At 43.7% G+C, this 16,019-nt stretch overlaps 1 protein-coding gene and 1 pseudogene across 1 annotated transcript in view; one reads left to right on the top strand and one right to left on the bottom strand.

The window, feature by feature from the left end:
* Positions 1 to 3,403: 3,403 nt before the first annotated feature.
* Dlat (dihydrolipoamide S-acetyltransferase) overlaps positions 3,404 to 16,019 on the top strand; it is a 31,793-nt gene continuing 19,177 nt past the window's right edge. Inside the window, exons 1-7 of the mRNA XM_050156351.1 lie at positions 3,404 to 3,824; positions 4,237 to 4,338; positions 4,711 to 4,835; positions 4,987 to 5,131; positions 9,530 to 9,656; positions 11,981 to 12,168; positions 12,976 to 13,117. Of these exons, the coding sequence (XP_050012308.1) occupies positions 3,549 to 3,824; positions 4,237 to 4,338; positions 4,711 to 4,835; positions 4,987 to 5,131; positions 9,530 to 9,656; positions 11,981 to 12,168; positions 12,976 to 13,117 (1,105 nt within the window). The 5' untranslated portion in view covers positions 3,404 to 3,548. The remainder of the gene's footprint in view (positions 3,825 to 4,236; positions 4,339 to 4,710; positions 4,836 to 4,986; positions 5,132 to 9,529; positions 9,657 to 11,980; positions 12,169 to 12,975; positions 13,118 to 16,019) is intronic.
* The window catches only part of LOC126510077 (28S ribosomal protein S18b, mitochondrial-like), a 3,073-nt pseudogene continuing 1,486 nt past the window's right edge, over positions 14,433 to 16,019 (bottom strand).

Here is a 16,019-nt window from a genome sequence, read left to right as displayed (position 1 = left end):
TTTTTCAAGATAGGGTTTCTCTGTAGTTTTGGAGACCAACCTGGCCTCAAACTCCCAGAGATCCACCCGTTTCTGCCTTCCAAATGCTGGTATTAAAGATGTGTGCCACCACTGCCTGGCCAAATACAATCATTTCTATGGCAGGGCTCCTTTCTTCTGTTTGTGTTTCCAGATCCTGTGAGTTCTCACATGGTCCCCAGGTATAGAGGTATATAAAATTACAAGTAAAACATTTATTAAATAAATAAATTTCTTTAAAAACAATTCTTTGGCAGTTTCAGCAGTTATTAAAGATGAAATCAAATTTCTATACAATTAGATGTTCTTTGTTTTTACATACAGAATTAAATCTATAAAATACATCATGTATGTGTATGAAGTTTTTTAAAGGATAAGTTAAAAAGTTTTAAAGCCCCACCACCATAAATATAGTTTCTCCTCCATATCTATGAAAATTACACATCATGGGCTGGATGGAGAGAGACAGTCAGTGGGGTAGAGGTGTTTGCCACTAAACTTGATGACTTGAGTTTTATCCCTGGAATACACACAGTCAAAGAGAACAGACTCTCAAAAACTGCCCTCTGACATACATACACACACACACACGCACACACACACACACACAGAATAAGTGTAATTTATAAGTTAAAAATTACAAATCAAGAATTATGACATTTTTGGCACTCCTTCTCACAAAAAGTATTATAAGAACATAGTCTGTGGTGAGGCTCTGAGGAACCAGGCAATCCCATACAGTGTTGATGGGGAATACAAATGCTCTGGGGAAGAATATGGCAAGAATCTAACAAAACCACATATACATCTATTTTTATTCTACATATAGCGATATTATATGGTTCTAAACTTGTTATGAAGCCAAGGATGACCCTGAACCCCTGATTTTTCTGTTTCCACTTCCCAAATGCTGGGATTACAGTTTATCAGGTGCTAAGGATTGAACTCAGATTTTTAATTTTTATATGCATTGGTGTTTAACCTGCATGTTTTTGTGAGGGAATTGGATCCATAGGAACTCGAGTTACAAATGGCTGTGAGCTGCCATGTGGGTGCTGGGAATTGAACCTGAGTCCTCTGGAAGAGCTGCCAGTGCTCTTAACTGCTGAGCCATTGCTCCAGCCCCAAACTCAGGACTTGATGCATGCTAAGCAAACACTTTTCCAACTGGGTTACATTCCCAGCCCTAATATATTTTAAAATGTAATTATCCACTTGTATGTGTTGAATAGACATGGTCATTGCCATAGTATAATTTTGTTTGTTTGTTTTTGGAGACAGGGTTTCTCAGTGACAGAGAAACAGAACTAGCGTTGTAGAACAAGCTGGCCTCAAACTCAGAGATCTATCTGCCTCTGCCTCCTGAGTTCTGGGATTAAAGCTGTGTGCCACCACCGCCTGGCGTATAAATTTTTTATACATGGTATTGAGTTCATAAAGACATTCTTATCCAGTATATAATATATTTTGAATATATTTCTCTCCATACCTTCTTAACCCTCCTCTCTTCCCCTTCCCATAATCCATTTTCCTTCATTTCATTTCTATAAGTGAATATAAAGTCAAGGATCACAAATGAGAGGAAATATACCAGATTTATCTTTCTGAGACTGAATGAATTTGCTTAATCAAGTTGCATCCATGTTGTGAATGACAAAACTCCATTATCTGTGACTGAAACAGTTACACTGTGTACATACCAGGTTTGGGTTAGCCATTCCTTTAGGATGGACACATAGTTTAGTCCTAGAGTGAGCTATTGTGTGTGAACTGGGCTGCAATGCAGAGTAAAGTGCAAGGGAAGAGCTGAGATAGGAGCTAAATTGGCTGAGTATAAATATTTTCAGAGTTGGTTGGTATTTTGATCTGTGACTGTCAATGCTGAGAATGTTGTGCCACATAAATATGTAGCACATGAGCTGGCAAGATGGCTCAGATGTTAAGGGCACTGGCACATACACACCAAGAAAATAAATGTAATAAAAAAAATTAAATATATAACATAAAATGTGTATTTAGGGACATTTCAGAAATTACTGGAAATCTGTTCTAATCTCAAACACAAATCAGCTTCAGCAATTTTAATATTCAAATATTTTAAGAATCTGATCCAAAAATACACTACTATAACTTTTTACACGTTAAGAAATAACTATGGGAAAATGCCTTTGTTTTCTGTAATCAAACCATTACATTCACGTAAGAGTAGAAAACTTTGTAGAGTAAAACCAGCGCGAATCATGCCATAGTGATGAATCTGTGCCAAGGTGTTTCAAGCAGTGTTGGCTGGCCTTGTGTGACCCGGAGGTCATGACAGTGCAAAGTGCACCCATTGTCCTCAGAGCCAAAGCAGCAGTGACAGGAAGGGGCACAGGCAGCGTAGGCAACAGCACCGAGAAACAACCTAAGTTTGGGTGGTTGTTTTCGGAAACTTTTCACTGTTGCCATTTTTTATTTTTGACGCCCGACATTGTTACTCCACAGTTTAAGAAATCTTTTTATATTGAGTTCACACAATAGAAATGGTGTGAATGCATTTTGCAAAGTTGTATCTTAATTTTTTTTTTTTTTAAGGTAGGGTCTCACCATGTAGTCCAAGTGGCCTAGAACTTGCTATATAGACCAGACTGACCTGGAACTTAGTAAGCCACCTGTCTCTCGCCTCTGGAATGCTGTTACTAAAGGCATGTGCTAACATGCCCGGTGGTTTGTTTTTTTTTTTTTTTTTTTTTAATCTTTTCGCTATTTAAAAGGAAACGGCGGTAATCTGGGGGGTAATATAACCGTTTTCGCAAACAAGTATTTTCATACAGGGAATATAATTAGTCCTCTGAGACAAACACGAAATGTGAAAATGTACCTAACTTTTGGATGTCCTTCATACCATTTGGCTGAAAATCCTGCCGCTTCCATTTCGGGTGGGTTAGGGACCTGACGTCTTTGCAACCTAGGACAGCCTGCAAGGGGCGGTGTCTGCAGTCAAGGGGACACCCCCTGAACCCCAGAGGTCATTCGTGGGGCCTTTCTTCCTCCAACTTTCGGCGGTATGCTTCCTGACCTCAACCATTGACCTAAAGCTTTGGATTACTGTCGGCCCAGGCTCCTTTCCCAGCTTTTTCTTAAAAAAGGGTGTTCCTTTTGGCACCGCCTCCCCAAGAGTGGAGGCTTCAGCCGGGGTCCAACTCTCCCGTCTCTTTGGCCACACGTTAGAGCGGGCCGTGCTCCTCATGCCCTGCGACACCTCTCCTAGGGTCACCAACATCCCTGACCCTTTCCCGTTTCATCCAAACGTGCGTTGCCCGCGACTGCCTCGAAGCACCGCTGTCCCCGCGGATCGTAAGCTGTGACCCCGGTCCGTCCCGGGTGTCCCAGACCGGGTCCCCGCGCTGTGCGTTCCGGCCGCCAGTCCAAGAAGACGCTTTTACGACACTGCGCGACCGCAAGGCGCGGCTGACGGCGGAGCCGCGCTGCTCTTGGAGAGGTCACTCCGGAGACGGCGGAGGTTTTGGGGTGTGGGGGTCGGTGGCAGGATGTGGCGCGTCTGTGCGCGGAGGGCGCAGAGTGTAGTGCCCAGGGCTGGAATCAGGCCTCGGTGGGCAGTCTTGAAGGAAGGCCCCGGGGCCCCGTATGGGAGCCCGCGGGTCGGCCCGGCTGCGGCTCGATGCAGCAGCGGGACCCCGAGCTATGGGGTCCGCTTGCTGTGTGGCTGGAGCTCCGGCTCGGACACCGCGCCGCGTAACCGCTTACTGCGGCAGCTCCTGGGGTCTCCCGGCCGTCGCTCTTACAGCCTTCCCCCGCACCAGAAGGTGAGTGCTCCACCCCGGACCCCGTTGTCCTTCAGAGCCGGTTCCTTGACGCAGGGGAATCCCCCTTGAGAGGCCTCTTTGAGCCAGCTCCCTTCAGGATCTATTACCGTTTTGCCCAAGACCTTCCCAGTGGGGATCTATTCCATTGAAAGAAGAGCTCCAAGCCTGGGGCTGTAAGCAAAAAGGTTGTGGATTCTCACGTGCTTTCTCAGATCCACTGGACTGACTGGAGGATCAACCTGCCACTGAAAGACATGAACTTCTAGGGTGCAGGAACTCCCTTTGTAGCCCCAGTGACCAGTTTGTAATGGGACTCAGTGAATTCTTTGCCTGGAATTGAATGGAATGAAACTCTAAGCCGCACCGAGAGTTAAGTATCCTGGGTTAAATTGTGATTCGTTTTCTCCTCCAGGTTCCGTTGCCTTCCCTTTCTCCTACGATGCAGGCAGGCACTATAGCCCGCTGGGAAAAAAAAGAAGGGGAAAAAATCAGTGAGGGTGAGCTAATTGCAGAGGTAAGTTTTACAATACGATTTTAAGGGAGTGACATTGTTAAGTAGACTGAGCCTTAACTTCTGGTTAACTCCTTTATGTTTAAGCAACTTTTATTTTTCCCTCCCACAGTTATTAGAGATGATTAGCTAGATAACTTGTGAGCAACTTAGCTAAACTGACTGTTTTTGAGACAGGGTTTCACTATGTAACTCTGGCTGGCCTGCAACTGTCAGAGAGATCTGTCGCCTTCTGCCACCGAATACCCAAAATGTTTTTTTAAACCATTCTTTCCAGTCTGTGGCAGTGGATTTATCTTCATATGAAATTCTAGACACCTTCAAATTATCTGTGTGTTGGCAGTACAAACTTAAGCTAATGCTTTTCGTTAAAAGGTTGAAACTGATAAAGCCACTGTTGGATTTGAGAGCTTGGAGGAGTGCTATATGGCAAAGATCCTTGTTGCCGAAGGAACCAGGGATGTTCCAGTTGGGTCCATCATCTGTATCACAGTAGAAAAGTGAGTGAAACCCCTTGTAATTTGTGAACATTGGTGCTTCCAGAGCATTCTCACTCACAGTGGAAGTTACAGACTTCTGAAGACGTGCTGGGAGGTGGGGACTGGATTTGCTTTATAACTTCTATATACATATATGCTTTTTTTTCCTTAGGCCTGAGGATATTGAGGCCTTTAAAAATTATACATTGGATTCAGCAGCAGCTACCCCACAGGCAGCCCCAGCCCCAGCGGCTTCTGCTGCTCCAGCTGCACCTTCTGCAAAGGCTCCTGGTAGCTCGTATCCTCCTCACATGCAGGTAAGGCCCAGCTTCCGCATGTTGGCTCCTGATGAATCTTATTTACATTTTTTTTTATGAGTGGTGATTGCATCCTGAAAACTTTTCATTAAAACAATCAGTGTTTGCCATTTGCCAGAATACAGATATTTAACTGTGAAACTTGACAACTTTTATTCTTGATTGTTGTCTTCAAGTGTGAACTTGGACAGTTTCTTGAACCTTTCTCAGTCTTAGCACAAGATAATGCTTGTTTTTCCTCTCAAAAACAATAGTAAAGGTTATGAAAATGTTTTTTTTTTATACAAGTAGAATTTATAATAGAGAATAGATGATATCTGTTGAATGAAAGTCCCCTGATGAAGTTTTCCTTTGGTTTAGAGTAGTATGTTTGCAAGCATAGAGGGGATATTTCAATAATACTCTTAAATGAAAAAAATAACAGTAAATAATAAGTGTGAATGGGCTGGAGAGATGGCTCAGCAGTAGTTAAGAACACTGGCTGCTCTTCCAGAGGACCCAGGTTTGATTCCCAGCACCCACACGGCAGCTGACAACCACCTGTAACTCCAGTTCTAGCAGATCTGACACCCTCATGGGCACACGTGGGCACCAGTGCCCATAAAATAAATGAGTCATTTAAAGAAATGAAGTGTGCATAAGTGTACAGCATAGCAGTGTGACAGGGCCAGTGGCCATAAATGCCATTCCTGTGAACCTAAGCAAGCTTTTAGGAAGCTAAAACATCCTTTTTTTAGAAGTAGATTTTTTTTCATACACATAATCTAATTACGGGTTTCCATTCCCCCAACTCTTCCCAGATCCTCCTTGCTTCCCTGCCTATCTAAACCCACACCCTTTCTTTCTCTCGCTCCTTAGAAAACAGACATCTAAAAAATAATAATGATAATAAAAATAAAATAAAAACCAGATTAGGGCAAAACAAACAAATGGGGGAAAAAGAGTCAAAGAAAAACCACAAGAAACCAAGACACACACACTGAATCAGTTTATTAGATATTAAAGTTTTCCTCTATGTTGTATTTATGTGGTTTTTATGTTGAAAGTAGCTAAAATCTAAAGGATTAAGATTTGACCTTTCCTTAACATTTTTGCTTGTCTTTTTAAGTCAAGGTGTAGTCGGATTTTTCTTTGAATGGTCAGCTCACAAATAATGACATGGAGACGTGTTATTAATTATGAAAGCTCACCCTTAGCTTAGGCTTGTCCCACTAGCTCATATAACTTAAATTAACCCATTTATATATTAATCCATGTTCTACCACATGACATTACCTCATCTCCATATTGTCCATTCTGCTTTCTCTGCTGGCAACTCTGCCCTTCTTTCCAGAGATCTCTCTCTGCTGGGAAGTCCCGCCTACACCTCCTGCCTAGCTATTGGCCATCAGCTTTTTATTACACCAGTCCTAGCAATACTTCACACAGTGTACAAATATCCCACAACAACAGGGTTTCTCCGTGTAGCCCTGGCAGTCCTGGAACTCTAGACCAAGCGGATCCTCCTGCCTCTACCTCCTGAGTGTTTGAATTACAGGTGTGTGTCCTCACCACCTAGCCTACCTTTCCTTAGCTTTATAAGAAGTTTTCTGAATGAATCAGTTTCTTTGGAAGTTATGTTCCAGCTCTGTTGGTAACAATCACTTGTGAAATTTTGCCTGGCCTTTAGCGTTCACAATTATTTCATTCAGTTTAGCAACCTTATTACGTAATACCTTCTTTCTCCATTTTATGGTGCTTTGTATTCAAGTGTTAGAACTGGGCCCTAAGAATCCTTTGAGATGATAAAAATATGAGTATATTTCACACACACACTTTCATTCACTTTACTGGTGATTATGAAACAAAGAAAACAAATTCTGAACTGGAAGTAATTTTTAAAGAATTTTCTAAATGTACCAGGCATTGTAATACATGCCTTTAATCCCAGCACTTGGGAGACAGAGGCAGGCAGATCTCTGTGAGTTTGAGACCGCCTGGTCTATATGAGTTCAAGGACAGCCAGGACTATTTACACAGAGAAAACCTGCCTGAAAAAAATCAAATCCAATAATAATAATTTTCTAGGTCTTAGAGTTTTATTTTTTCCCACTTCTAGAGACATTATTGACTGAAATTATTTTTCCCTTAGCTTAAGGCTGTTGCTACTTAAAAGACTAAGGAGATGGCAAATAAAATCCATACTAACTGAATAATTGTCCAAATTCAGTGAATACAATCATTTAAATAGGGATGCAATTAAAATTTTTACATGTATTTAGTGGGCATGTGGGCACACTGCCTATATGTATGGAAATTAGAAAACAACTCTTGAGGTAACCAAATACATACTACATGCACACACACACATATACACACAAGACTGTAACCATAGTGCTGTGGACTGGAGAGTTGGACAGAGGCTTGCTGTCCACCTCAGTGAGAGACCCTCTCTCAAGAAAATAAGGCAGATAGCACAGGACACCTTATATCCTCTTCTGGCTTCTGCTCTTCACTCTTGCATACACCTCTCTCTCTCTCTGTCTCTCTCTCTCTCTGTCTCTCTCTCTCTCTGTCTCTCTCTGTCTCTCTCTGTCTCTCTCTGTCTCTCTCTGTCTCTCTCTCTCTCTCTCTCTCACACACACACACACACACACACACACAACTTAGAAATCTTTTAGCGGTTTTCAAGAATACGATGCATTATTATTGTAGTCTGTGAAGGGTGGTAATGCAGTGGTGGCGCACGCCATTAACTCCAGCACTCGAGAGACAGAGGCAGGTGGATCTCTGTGAGTTTGAGGCCAGCCTGGTCTACAAGAGCTAGTTCCAGGACAACCAGTGCTACACAGAGAAACCTTGTCTCAAAAAATAAACAAAAAGAATGTTATTTAGTTTGTTTTGTTTTCCTTGTAGTCGTGAGATCGAGCTCATGGCCTCCAGTATGCTTGTCAAGTACTCTTCTGCTATTCAATTCCATCTTCTGATCCTCGAAGGGCTCTAATGTTCATTTTTTAAAAATACTTTATTTTTATTTTATGTGCATTGGTGTTTTGCCTACATGTATGTCTATATGTGAAGATTGGGTACCTTGAAACTAGGATTACACACAGTGGTGAGCTGCCATGTTGGTACCAGGAATTGAACCCAGGTCCCCTGGAAGAGCAGTCAGTGCTCTTAACTGCTGAGCCATCTCTCCAGCCCCAGTGTTCAGTTTTAAAATTTGTGTGTGTACATATGTGCATGCTGGTGCTCTCAGACAGGAAGGAGATTATGGATTTCCTGGAGCTGGAGTTACAGGTGGTTGTGAGCTGCCCTACTCGGGCACTGGAAACTGAACTCAGGCCCTGTGCAAGAGCAGCAAGTACTTTTAACTGTTGAGTCATTTCTCTCTCTAGTCCTTAATTAAAACAAACAAACAAAAAACTTATATCTACTAAGTAAAATAAGTGTGGGTTCTTTTGAGTGGAAAGATAAGTAGATGCTCATTGCAGAACACAGCAAATTCAGCAGAGTAGCCTCTCTAGACCAGGATCACTCTGTGTCCATTTTAACTTAGAGCATTGGTTCTCAACGTGGGGCTTGTGACCCCATTGGGGCTTGAATGACCCTTTCACAGGGGTTGCATATCACATATCCTGCATGTCAGATTTTTTTTTTAATATTTTTATTTATTATGTATACAATATTCTGTCTGTGTGTATGCCTGCAGGCCAGAAGAGGACACCAGACCTCATTACAGATGGCTGTGAGCCACCATGTGGTTGCTGGGAATTGAACTCAGGACCTTTGGAAGAGCAGGCAATGCTCTTAACCTCTAAGCCATCTCTCCAGCCCCCATGCATGTCAGATATTTACAGTATGATTCATAACTAGCAGAATTACAGTTATAATGTAGCACCAAAACAATTTTATGGTTGGGGTCACCACAACGTGAGGAACTGTATTAAAGGGTTGCAGCATTAGGAAGGTTGAGAACCACTGTCGTAGTTGAAAAGATACTGTGCATGTATACCAAGGAATTTGTTTTGATCATCTGAAAGAAACCTTTCCCACCTGCCTGATGGTTTTAACTTTGGAGGATGGGTTAGAGTAACTGGTCAGATGTAATTACCCTTGTTCTGAAGGGTAACTCAGCTGATGGAAAGTTATTAAGCACAAAGCTGTGATGGGTAATTTGGTTTTTTGGTTGTGGTTTAATTTTGAGCCAAGGTCTCATTGTGTGGTCCAGGTTGGCCTCAAACTCATGATTCTTCTCTTCTGCCTTTTGAGTCTTGAGATTACAGATGAATTCCACCAGACCTAGGTGTGGCAAGTGGTTGAATTACTGCAGTCTCGGTCACTCATGAAATCGCATGCACTTGTCTGAACACTTTTGTGTGCAGCCTTCCTGGTTAAGCAGTGACGTTGTTTCTGCAGGTACTTCTTCCTGCCCTCTCCCCGACCATGACCATGGGCACGGTCCAGAGATGGGAGAAGAAAGTGGGTGAGAAGCTCAGTGAAGGAGACTTGCTGGCAGAGATAGAGACTGACAAGGCCACTATAGGTGAGAGTTCTTCAGTTCTTGGTCATTGAGTGAGGAGGAGGAGGAGGAGGAGGAGGAGGAGGAGGAGGAGGAGGAGGAGGAGGAGGAGGATGGCCATCTTTTCCTGTGCTGAGTGAGTGATAAAATGAATTTACAATTCCTGGGATTGACGGCCTGGGGCGTGATATTTTATAGCAAGGTCATGCCGTCACATATGTCAGTTCTGAACTGTACTCATCGACTGAGGGCATGTCAAGATTTATTCTTGGGTCAGGGTTTGCTCTCTTTGCCATATTCTTGTGCTACTCAGAAGCTGTACCAGAACTGCCATTGTCTAAATGTGGGAAAGAAGGGAGGGAGGAGGAAGCCGTCTCTGTCCCCTGTCCCCCCACCCCCGGGGAAGGAGAATACCAAAGGATTTCAGATGACTTTGAGGAACAGCAGAACTCATGCCTGTTGGTCCTCATGTGTATCACATTTCCATGTGCCCCTTCTTTGACTTATTTTGTGCCCAGAAACAAAATCCATTAAGCAGCCAGGTCTTGTGCTTGTATTGTTGATAATCCCCTCCCACCAGACCAATTCCATCTCATCTTTGCACATACTACTTCCTCACAGTTTTAAGATGTTTTTGTTCTTGTTTGAGATGAGACTGGCCCTTAATCCACAGTCCTCCAGCCTCAGCCTCTAAATTTAAGTGCTGGGATTATAGGCCTGCACCCCTCTGCCTGGCTCCCTATAGCTTTTATTAGAAGAAATGATTCTGTCTTAAGAAAATAAACAAAAAGCCAGCAAAATGGTTTGGTGTGGGTAAGGGTGCTTGCCAAGCCTAAGATCAAAGGTTCGCACCACCTCTGCCCAGCTTTATCGAGTATTCCCAGTTGGACAGTGGACTGATTCATTAGAGATGTCTTCATCAAGGAGAGGCATAACTGCAGAAAGCAAGATTCAGAAGGCAGAGCTTGCCTTTGCCAATAGCTTGATTTTGCTTTTTTAAATTTTTAGTTTGATTAATTAATTAATTTCTGAGACAGGGTCTCACTCACCTGGATGTCCTGGAACTCAGGACATGGCCTGCTGTTGTTTCTTTATGGGCAACTCTTTGCTATGTAGTCTAGTCTGGTCTTGAACTTTTGAACTTACTATGTTGCTCAGGTTATCTTTGAGCTGGACAGCCTCTATTTCAGCCTCCTGATGGTGGGTTTATAAGAAAACAGCCACCACGCCCAGCTTAAGGCTTTACTTTTTTAAGTCTGAGTGTTTTGGAAAAACAGCAGCTGAATGACATGTTAACTCTTGTCGCAGCAGAGACCTCAGTGTTGCTGTGTTTCAGCACATTGGAATAGCTAGCATAAGGTCAAGTGCAGCCTTTGAGAAGCTCTGAGAACGCTCTTAGTGCTAATTCCACGCTCTCGTCCTGCTTGTAGTTCTGGTAATTTGACTTCCGTGTAACTGACTTTCAGCAGTACACTGATACCATCTTAGATCCTGTGAGTTCCTCATAAGGGCTGCCCTTGAGGTGTGTTCAGAAGCTCTCAGTATGAACTCTGTCTGTAGTCCTGGTAGGACAGATGCAGTTATCTTAGTATCCACAAGGGATTGGCTCCAGAAAAGTCATCTGCATGTGTTCAGCACAGGTGCAGTTTTTTCCCAAATTGTTTTGTTCTCAGGATTTGGAGAGTCAACTGCAGTTTTTGTTTACTCTTTTTCAGGGATTGTTCCTAAGTACTTAGAAAACATTGATTTAAATCCATAACATATACATCAGTAGAGTCAGTCATTTCTTGGTATGTGTGTAGGCAAACTGATTCAAGATTGGAAGTCTGTAGACTCGAGTTCCCTGTATAAGTGGGTATAGTATTTAGGGGTGCAGTGGGGTCACTGGGATTGAACCCAATGCCTTGAGCAAATTAGTGGGACCTGTATTACTGAGCTGTGCCTCTACCCCAGGACACTTTTAATCATTTTTCAGTTACTTGTAATGCCTAACACAGCAGTGCTTTGTGAATAATTGTTACACTGCATTACTTAGGAAGTAGTTGCAAGAATAAAAAGCATATATACTAAGTTCAGGTCTCCATAGGCCAACTACATAGTGCAATGTAATATTTGACCTACAGTTGAATGAATTCAGGGATGCAGAACCTGGGGACAGAAGGTTGGCTGTACTGTTCCTGTTCTCATGTTAAAGACTTAAGAGGCACAGAGAGCTTAAGTAGTTTGTAAAAACAAAACAAAACCAATGCTGGTAGTTTGAATGTGAAAATCCTTTTATCTGAAACCCTGGTGAAGTTGTAAAAAGGTAGAGAGTCTTGAGTCTCCTAATGTTTTCCTTTCTTCTTAAGGCTTTGAAGTACAAGAAGAAGGTTATCTGGCAAAAATCTTGGTCCCTGAAGGCACAAGGGATGTTCCCTTGGGAACCCCACTTTGTATCATAGTAGAAAAGCAGGAAGATATAGCAGCCTTTGCAGACTATAGGCCAACAGAAGTGACCAGCTTAAAGCCACAGGCACCACCACCTGTCCCACCTCCGGTAGGTATGCCTCTGAAATGGGAAAGTCCTTTCAGCCACATGACAGCTCATGTTCCTGTGTGTCCAGATCACACATGTAGGAAAGTGGCCAGCGTTACCTGCGGTATACAGCATATGCCGTCTACACGATGGTCAGCAGTTTGCTGATGCTTTTCCTCCACATTTTCTGTTGCTTTATTGAATACCCATTTTCTTTTTCAGTTGTGGTGTTTGTATGTTGTTGTTGATGAACATGTATTTTGGACTTTGGACCCTGGTCTGACATGGCATGTAGTAGCTTCATACACTTATACTCTTCAGCATACACCTTAGTGGGTTTAGAAAGATGTACGACCTCAGAGGAAGCTTGGCTCCTCACTGTCTTGCATTGATGGGGATGCTGTCAGGGAGCAGTGTGGTCCATTCCTAAGACACTTGAAGCGTGGGACCTGGTGCTATCATTTATATCCTGAAGTCAGAAATCACGTTAGTTATACTCAGTGAAAATAAAGAACTAGCAGAAGCTAGGTGTGGTGGCTTTGGAGAGGCTGAGGCAGGAGGACCACCTGGGTTACAAAGTCTCAAAGGGGAAATGACAGGTGATAAGGATGTTATGTATACAGGTTAGTTTAATTCCACATCTCTCCTGTTGTCACGACTTGTTTCTGCCTCTGACAGAAAGTATTCTTGCTGCTCATTTTGTATGTTAGTCGAACCAGAAAAAGTGCATTATGGTCACTAAAGACTTTTACCATATAAAATATGAACCTGCGGTCTTTCAGATTATCTGTGCGGTGCTGAGTGGATACTTTCTAACTTTTGTTCAAGGTGACAGCTGCTCCTCCCACTCCCCAGCCTCTAGCGCCTACACCCTCAGCCCTTCCCGTTGGACCAAAGGGAAGGGTGTTTGTTAGCCCTCTTGCAAAGAAGTTGGCAGCAGAGAGAGGGATTGACCTCACCCAAGTTAAAGGTAAGGTTTTTTTTCTAAAGAAAAGGGTTATAAAGTTAGTTTAGCTAAATTCTGTCCATAAGACCGGCACATACAACTGTGTGGGGAGGGGCTATTTTTGAACCTTCATGGAGCAGGGAAAGCATCATTGTGCTTTATTTGATCTGCTCAGTGCTACCTATGTAATCTGTTGCCTTCTAAAATGCTCCTCAGTTCATAGGAAGTCTTTACTAGCAGAGGTGAGGACAGGAGACATCACATTTGTCTTCGGGACTCTGGGGAGCTCCCTTAATCTTTTATGGACCTTGACTCAGGAAGACACAGGTTTTGTGGCTTTGATACAGAAAAGAATTTCAGAACTTATCTGAACAAAGCTGAGTTGGGGTTTTATTAAAAGTAGAAAGGTGTTCACAACTGGGTATGGTGGCACACGCCTTTAATCCTAGCCCTCCAGAGATCTCTCAGTTTGAGGCCAACCTGGTCTATAGAGTGAGTTCCAGGATACAGAGAAACCCTGTCTCGAAAAACAAAGAACACAACAATAACAATAAAAATGGTGTAATTTTTAAAAGTTTTTTCTTTTTTCTTTTTTTTTTTTTTTGGTTTTTCAAGACAGGGTTTCTCTGTAGCTTTGGAGCCTGTCCTGGAACTAGTTTTTGTAGACCAGGTTAGCCTCAAACTCACAGAGATCCACCTACCTCTGCCTCCCGAGTGCTGGGATTAAAGGCGTGTGTTCCCCCTCCTGACTTAAAATGTATTTTTAATGAAAATTTTTAAGCATGGCAGTTAAGAGAAATATGCTCAGGGAAATAATAATATATACCCAAGTGATAGATTGGCTTTTAAAGGGAGAGTCAGAGAACAGAGGCCAGACATACCCAAGTGTGAGTGGGTCCACAAGGGAGAGTCGCAATTAAATGTCCTACCAGTAGGCTCTCCTCCTACCCTTCTTCCCTTGGTGAAATCGTGGGATGGCTCTGAAGGCGCAATGGATGGAGTTATAATCCGAAAGGGTGAATCCAGGAGCCCCCAGGATTGCACAAGGGTTTAGTATTGGTCTTCTGTAAATGGGGTTTCTGATGAGCCTCCAAGAAAATTGCTGGCTTGAGTCAGGCAGTGGTGGCACACACCTTTAATCTCAGCACTCGGGGAGGCAGAGGCAGGGGGATCTCTGTGAGTTCGAGGTCCGCCTGCTCTACAAGAGCTAGTTCCAGGACAGGCTCCAGAGAGAGAGAGAGAGAGAGAGAGAGAGAGAGAGAGAGAGAGAGAGAGAGAGAGAGAGAGAGAGAGAGATTGAGATTGAGATTGAGATTGCTGGTTTATCACTGGGAAGGAGGAGAGGCCTTCAGCAAATGTTAATTGCTGGAATTCTTGCTTCTCGCCTGCTGAGAGGCTTCAGTCTACTTCAGGGTGAGGGGCTCCTTTCCCTTCTCATAGCCCCATAATCCTCTCTCTCTTACTTAATTGTTGGCAAAAGTCTATGTGTTTGTTGAGCAATATTGAGTTATAGGACTTGGCTCTGTAATAAAGCTGAGTGCTAGGTTGACAGAGTTTAGCAATAAGCAAAGCGGCTGGTGAGATGGCTCACCAGGTGACAGTGCTGCTGATGGCCTGAGCACCACCCCTGGGACCCACATGCAGGAAGTGGAGGACTGAGGACTGTTTCTACCTGTCATTTGTCCTCTGTCCTCTGTGTACAGTGTGACACCTCATGCATGGGGCTTGAACTCAGGTCATCAGATTTGGCAGCAGCAGCAATCTTACACATTGAGCCTTCTTTACATCAATAACCCAGTTCTTCTTTTCCTTTTTTTTTTGGACAGAGGAGACACAGCTTTATTGTGGTTTAAAAGCTGGGCCACAGGTTTAAAACAGGGACAGACTAGCAAGTGCACACACCAGTCAAGACTCTGCTGTTCATATCTGGACCCCTCTCCATAGTCAGTTTCCCATGTGTTTGTCCTCTTCAGCAATTACTTCCTCTTAGGGTCTGCCACTGTCCCAAAATACATGTTTCAGAACACATGCCATCACATAACCCCAAACACCACTTCCTTAATCCCCAACTTCTTCCCCGGTTCACGAGTTCTAAGCACTATGGAGCCCATGTGCTCTGTGGAGGTTTCCGCTGGTGGTGTAGTGGGCACCGCAGGCATTGGTCAGGTGGGGGGCCACTTTCTTCTAGGAGATTTCCTTGATAGAGCTGGCAAAGGCGGGACAGTTCTTTCTCTGGTGGCTGTTGCCAACTGTACCCTGGGTACCAAGGCTCACCTTACAACAGTGTGGGGGCTGGTAGAATAACACTGACAGCTCCATGAACACTATAGAAGTCAACATCTTGGGGCTCAGCCTGGGGAACGTAGTAGCTGAGGAGACCACACTTTCAGGATGGCCTGGGTCAGCTTCTTGTGCTGCTTCATACAGACCCCTCCCTGTGTGTGGGGTGCGGAAGATGATACCCATGTGGGCGCACACTGTTCCAAGAGTTTCACATTCCTAAAGTCAACATGCAACCTGTGATCCTGGCAGATGGGGCAACTTTATTGTTAGGAATGCATGTCTTCCGGGGCCCCTGTGGCGGTATACCACCTTGTGGTTGCGCTGGTAGTCAGCCCAAACAGGGCAAGAACCGTAGCCTTTTGATATTCTGAATCCAGATATTTCCAAGGTTCATTATGAGAATAAGGGGAAATGGGAAGTGAGGGTGGAGAACCTTCTTCAGGAGGATCTTTAGTGCTAAGAGTCCAAAGGGGGGCCTGAACTCCATAGGATCTTCGCAAGAGGTTAGGAAACATCCTGAGCAGCGTGTGTGGCAAGGAGGCAGTCTTCTGGATACACAGCCGAGGTGCAGCCGGCTCAGGTCCTGTTTAATTTTTTTTTTTTTTTTTGAAAAAAAAAAGTTCCTGCCTCCTCCCAGCCTCCC

Source organism: Alexandromys fortis, unplaced genomic scaffold, assembly GCF_014885135.2.
Source record: "Alexandromys fortis isolate MF-2015 unplaced genomic scaffold, M_Fortis_MF-2015_v1.1 scaffold_89, whole genome shotgun sequence".
NCBI lineage: Eukaryota > Metazoa > Chordata > Mammalia > Rodentia > Cricetidae > Alexandromys > Alexandromys fortis.
Note: the sequence above shows the minus strand (reverse complement) of the source record. Positions and strands in the feature narration are given on the sequence as shown.